Raw genomic sequence first — 6,557 nt, 5'->3', positions numbered from 1 at the left:
AAGTTTCATGTCTGAAACTGATGTTCTTAGATTAATATGAAGATCACTGAATTAGATATGACACCAAGAATGTTTCTAACGTTTCACTCTTCTTCAAACAATCTGTAGAAATACTTTGCTATGAAAGAGCAGCGTGAGCTGTCAGCTGATTTCTCCGTAGAAAAATTGTGTTCCCTTCATCGGTTTACTTTTAAAAGAAAAATAAAAAATAAAAATAGAGAGGCAGTTATCAGTTCTTAATACACTCTCATGTCCATGATAAAGTCTTTGCAGAGGACATCAGGAGGATCAGACCCTACCTGAAACAACAGGCCACGCAGCTTCTGGAACAGGCCCTTGTGATATCACTGCAATTCCCTCCTAGCAGGCCTCCCTGCCTGTGCATTTAAACCTCTGCAGATTACCCAGAATGCAGCAGCAAGTCTGGTCTTTAACCAGCTCATAACAGCACACATCACCCAGCTGTTAATATCTCTTCACTGGCTTCCTGTAGCAGCTCAAATTAAATTCAAAGCTCTTCCCCTGGCTTACAAAACATTGACAAGAACAGCTCCTGCCTACCTGGGGTCCCTCATCCAGGTCTACACTCCTTCTGGTCCACTACGCTCTGCTTGTGAAGGACGCCTGGTGCTCCCAGCCCAGCGTGCCTCCAAATCACTAGCCAGACTCTTCTCCTCTGTTGCTCCCAAATGGTGGAATAAATTACCTAACTCTATACGATCCACAGAGTCCTTTTCTACTTTAAGAGATGTCTGAAAACTCATCTGTTCAGGGAACACTAGCCTTCTCCTCCTGGCCCTCAGGTGTAGAATTGGTCAGTAAGTCCAAGACTGAGCTGTTTTGATTTTTTAGTACTACTACTGAGTGTTGTTGAAGATTGAAATATGCTGTTGAAGCAATTAATTGTGGTTTGTTGGCATGTCGATTATTGTACCCCCCAACACAACACAAGCAAATTCTTGCAAGTGTTGTACGTCCCTTTAGACAAAAGCGTCTACTAATGAAACTGTAAACTGTATGAACACTTGCTTTGGTTTCAGATTTGGAGTGTGAAGGTCTCATGAAGAGTTTCACTAAACCACATGAATTATTGATTACTGATCACAGGTACTGATCACAGGTACTGATCCAAATCCTGATCCTTCATGTGCATCTCACTACCTCAGTCACCTGACACAGAAGAGCTTCCTGAGCCTTCCAAAGGAGGACGAGAGCTTTGACATACATCTGAGGAAAATCAAACATCATCTGTATTTCCTCTATCCGTGTGACAGAGTGAGACTTCAGAGAATAGAACATCTTTATTAATCACACAATCAGAATATTTCTCAGAGAACGTAACATGAACAACATGGATGAGAGCAGGTGAGCTGGTCCCAGTGTGCAAATCCAGTCTGAATGAAGAGCCTGAGGTGGTGAGGTGTGGGCTGACACTGCCCCTGAATCTGACTGAAGACTGTTGGACATGTGGCTCTGCTCAGGGTGTTTCCTCTGGAGGAGTTGAATCCTCTGGAGGAACCAGGTCCTCTGGAGGGGCCGAGTCTCTGTGTGCTGTCCTGCAGCAAGAGCAGAACATCTCCGTGTCCTGTTAGAATCCATCGAACTCTGGTCTTCAGTCAGGTCTGCAGAGTCATAGAGTTTTTGGATCTGAAAGCTTCATATTCTTGGGAGGAAGTGTGTCATGGTCATGGTGGGGCTAACCCGGTTTCCTCTTTTGGTCTTCCCGGTCTTGCTGAGTCCGATGAACATGCCGGGGTATGCGGCCGACTCGTAAGCGTTGTAGTTGTTGGCGAGGAGCTGCTCCTTGAACTTGCATTCATCGTTGTAGTGACCCTGAGGAGGAGGAGGAGATGGCGTTTAGCTTTGGTTAGGTTTAGAGACTGCCTCATGAAGTCTGGTTTTATGGTCTATAGTTTCAGAACACTTGTACTGTCCAAAATTGTCCTTTGAGCACTGCAAAAACTGAAATCCAAGCTATTGTTGACGTCTCATTTCTCATTATAAACGGCTAACAAGATTTAGGGCCAATCCTAGTTGTGACTCTTTCCCCTTCCCGTGCGTCTCCCCCTTCCCCGTGAAATTTAAAACAGAGGGCCAAAGAGAAGGGGTGACAACACACCCCTAAGAAATGAGACACGACTTGATCCCCGCTACATCAGGCTGTTGTAGGCAGTCAGCTATGCTATGAAAAGCCAAGGTTAAGCTAACGTTACAGTACTCAGAAGCTATAGTCCGTAGCTTCTGAATACTGTAACGTTAGCTTATATTAGCTTACGTAGCTAATGCAGCTCCTGAATGCAGCTTATCTGTCTAATCATTCATGAAACGCAGTTCATTGTAGTGAAGTCTGTTTGCTGTGAATTTCTCACGCTGGTCTAATATCGCTGCAGCTACTATTAGCTTTAGCTGTAGCTATAGCAGTGTTAGCTGGATCGTTGTAAAAAGCGATTTTAGAACAACCAACAACTCAAAACATGGCTAATCAATAAGTGGGGTAGCCAAGGATTGGGTGTCTGATAAAAACATCTGTACCATGGGAATTTTTTGTATCCCTTCCCTTTAAGTGAGGTCCTGGTTGGTCTTTATATCAAGGGCTGTGTGCCTCTTCCCAACAACCTTACAGAGAACAGGGATACCCCTTCACTTTTCACGCTATTGGACTTGGCCTTTGGGTCACATTCACCTGACAGGTCCAGAAAAATTGATTCGAGTTGTGATAAAATAAAGATTGAGGCTGAAATGTTTGTACTGAGTTGAAAAGATGGCTCAGAAAAGTGTTGTTTGGTTTCTTGAAAGAAGAATGAAGTCTTTTTAGCAGGAACTGAAAAAGTGCATTTTTTACGGAATATCCAAACATTGTCCCTGCTCTTAACAAGGCATGGTGCTCTCTCTCTCTCTCTCTCTCTTCTCTCTCTCTCTCTCTCTCTCTCTCTCTCTCTCTCTCTCTCTCTCTCTCTCTCTCTCTCTCTCTCTGTGTGTGTGTGTGTGTGTGTGTGTGCAGCCTGACCTGTCAGTGATATGATACATCTCTGTAAACACTGCAGCAGGTCAGGCTCTGTCCTCATTTCTATTATAATGTACAGAAACAAACACACTCACAGGTGGAGGCCTTTCTCAACCTGAACCCCCACCCCACTGACCAAACCCCCCACCTCCACACTGACCAAACCCCCCACCTCCCCAGTGAACGTTTTCAGTGGGGATGATTCAGTGTGGAATGACTACCGCTGATTGGTTTAAGGGTCACTTCATCTCAGTCAGCATTCACAACAACTACAGCTCCAGCTGACTGCTCCAGCAGGGAGGCCATGCCAACAAACCAAATACTACAACTAAGACCTCAAATTGACTGTGACTGAAAAACACTCGCTGTCTCAGATGCTCCCTCCCCAAGCCTGCTGGTCATACCTAGGGTCTGTAAAAGTAGTCTGGGAGGTGGAGCCTTCAGTAACCAGGCTCCTCTTCTCTTGAATCATCTACCAGTCAGGGTCCAGGAAGCAGACTCTACTTTTAGAGTGGGCTTCGAACTTTTCTGTCTGATCAAGCTTGGAGCTGGATCAGTGTATCTTTGTGTATCTCTGCGTCTCATGGCTTACAGCAGATCAAATGTCTGTGGGGATGGTTATGAAGTGGAGATTGGAGTAGCTCTTACCGAACCGTAGAGTTTTCCTTTGTCGCTCATTGCGATGAAGAGTCCACTCCTCACCCCAAACAGAGTCACCACACCTCTCTCCACTGGAGAAATCTCCAGCAGACCTGAGGTCAGAAACAAGAGGCAGAGTCTGGATTAGCTGTTGGAGAGTGTAATCCTGTGTAAATCTCCTCTTTCAGAGTTTGAACTCACATTCAAACATCTGCAGACTATAAAACCCCACCCCAGTGAGGTCGATGTAACCTCTGTGACCAAAAGCATTGAACAGTTTACCAATCAGACACAGAGTAGACAGCTAGCAGCTCTCTCTGTCTCTAAAAGAAGCCACGCTCCCAACTTGTACTTTAATCCTTATTCTGCTGCTAACAGGTATGTCATTGTCAGCCGTTCATTTGTCATGAAAAGAGAAATGAACTAAGAACAGACTACTTTAGCCCCAGACAAGTTTTAAGTATTCCTGTTTTTAAACACATCTACTCCTGTTGAAATTACATAAATTACTTTTGTAAACAAGTTTATTGCTGCTGTAAACATGTTAATTTCTGTTTTTAACCGATTTATTCCTGTTGTAGATACATGTTAATTAATTCCTGTTAACATGTTTATTCCTGTTGTGAACACATTTATTTTTTGCTTCGAACACATTCATTCCTGTTGTAAACATACTTAATCCTGTTGTTTACATGTGAATTCCTGCTTTTAACATGTTAATTCCAGCAACAAAAAAAAATCCTCCTGTAAAAACATGTGAAGTCCTGATGGTAACATGTTGATTCCTCTTGTCAATAGGTTTATTCCTGTTGTGAACACATTTATTTTTGCTGTGAACACGTTCATTCCTGTTGTAAACATACTTAACCCTGTTGTTTATATGTGTATTCCTGCTTTCAACATGTTAATTCCTGTGAAAAAAAAAAAAAAAAAAAAAAAATCCTCCTGTTAACATGTTTAGTCCTGATGGTAACATGTTAATTCCTGTTGTCAATAAGTTTATTCCTGATGTTAACACATTAATTCCTGAATAAATAATATTAACAATAACTATAATAACAAAAACAATAATATAATATTAACATAGAAATCCTGTACACACACACACACACACACACACACACACACACACACACACACACACACACACACACACACACACACACACACACACACACACACACACACACACACACAAATATCTTATGTCAATACGTTTATTCCTGCTTTCAATACTTTTATTTCGGTTGAAAACACGTTTATTGCTATTGTAGACATGTTTATTCTTACTGTTCACTTTAACACCTAAACATGGAGCTCTATGGGGACTTAGTCATCACCAGAGACAGGATCTTGTGAACATGAGGGAAGCATTTGTGTGTGACCTTTTGTGCTCTTAATTTTCTGTAAATGATTTCAGTAACATTATTAATATATAAGTTATTTACAGGGCTTGTATGCCTTTAGTTAGACAGAAGAGAGGACAGTGGGTTGAACAGAAAATGGGGAGAGAATGGAGAGTGACACGTGGGGAACAGGCCACAAGCTCGACTTAAACCCGGGCAACCTACGCAAGGGCGAACCTCATGAAGTGCAACCCAATCCATTAGGCCATCTGCGCTCAATAATGATTAATATTGGCATTATTAATACACTGTAACAAAACAGAATTTACCCCAAAAGGATCAATAAAGTGTGTTTTATATCTGTATCTTTAAATAAAGCTGGGGACCGTATGAAAATGGACCTCATTTGGCCCCCAGGGCCTGACTTTGGACATTCCTGGGTTACAAAAAAACGAGGTGGATGTCAATGATTTCCCTATCCATCTTTCACTTTTTCATACAACATTCCTGCTCCGAGAGCGTTTTACTTTTCATTGAAGTAAATATTCCTCCTGATGGACACAAGCTCCTTTCCTTTATCCAGACCTCGCTGAGCAGATTCAGCACCTCTTCTGAGTACTTTACCTCTACAGCCACACAAACATCCACCATTTCTGACCCTGAAACACTTTGAGCTCTCTGACTACATTACCCACAAACCCTTAGCTCACATCCTCATGAGGACAAAGAGGGAAACACTGAGCAAGTGAAACGACTTTCTACGCCACATCTTGGTTTTGAAGTCTCTCTCACTGTTACCTGAATGAATTCCCCACGTCTCAGTTACTCGTCTCAGTTATTCGTCTCAGTAAGATGTTGAAGTGAACTCTCAGTCAGAGGAAATGTAAAGACTTACTGTATCTGCTCTCCGTGTGCACACCTGTGATCTTCCCGCTGGGAAGGACCTGGATGTGGAAGCCGATGCCCACATTGCAGTAGAGTCTCCTCAGCCTCTTTATGCCCAGCAGGTACTCCCCGTCTCTGCCCGTGGTGTCCCTCTTGTCCCAGGAGCTGCCACTGGTCCAAACCAGGGAGCCCACACTGTGGACGGTGTGTCTCCTGCTGCTGATGACTGGGACAGGAGCGAAGGAGCTGCACAGGAGGACCCCGTAGAGGAGCAGAGGGAGCCTGGAGGATGACATGCTCTGCTGTAGTTGGACGTCTGGGTGAAGCTGACTCAGTGTGAGGAGAGATGATCACAGACTCTGTCCCATGAAGGAGACGTCTGAGCTCTTTGAATCCCAGAGAGCAGCTTCAGAGTTCATCTTTACTCATCTCCAAAAGCCATCAGGGTCCCGTCTGCCAGAGAGCTGCTGCTGTGTCCTCCTCAGGTACACACACACACACACACACACTTATACGTGGTCCATACTGCATCACTGACCACCTGCTGCCGTGTTTGTCTGTGAGTCACAGATGCACACAAAGTGAGGGCAGCATTAAACACAAAGTGACAGAAAACACGGAGGAACACACAAACACATCTCCACACGGCCCCTAACAGAGAGCATGGACACAGGTCTAGATCA

The 6,557-nt window shown here is 43.8% G+C and overlaps 1 protein-coding gene across 1 annotated transcript; it reads right to left on the bottom strand.

Annotated features, from left to right (window-relative positions):
- Nucleotides 1-1,501: 1,501 nt before the first annotated feature.
- Nucleotides 1,502-6,170, bottom strand: LOC141793880 (fibroblast growth factor 4-like). Its single transcript, XM_074674756.1, has 3 exons — nt 5,885-6,170; nt 3,653-3,756; nt 1,502-1,833 (listed from the first exon to the last, which is right to left on the bottom strand). Exons 1-3 carry the CDS (start codon nt 6,168-6,170, stop codon nt 1,657-1,659), a joined length of 567 nt encoding a protein of 188 aa, XP_074530857.1. The 3' UTR covers nt 1,502-1,656.
- Nucleotides 6,171-6,557: the final 387 nt, after the last annotated feature.

The sequence above is a fragment of the Halichoeres trimaculatus genome, unplaced genomic scaffold (genome assembly GCF_033239565.1).
Source record: "Halichoeres trimaculatus isolate MK-OKI-2021-1 unplaced genomic scaffold, fHalTri1.1 fHalTri1_scaffold_7, whole genome shotgun sequence".
Taxonomy (NCBI): domain Eukaryota; kingdom Metazoa; phylum Chordata; class Actinopteri; order Labriformes; family Labridae; genus Halichoeres; species Halichoeres trimaculatus.
This window is presented reverse-complemented; position numbering and strand designations above follow the sequence as displayed.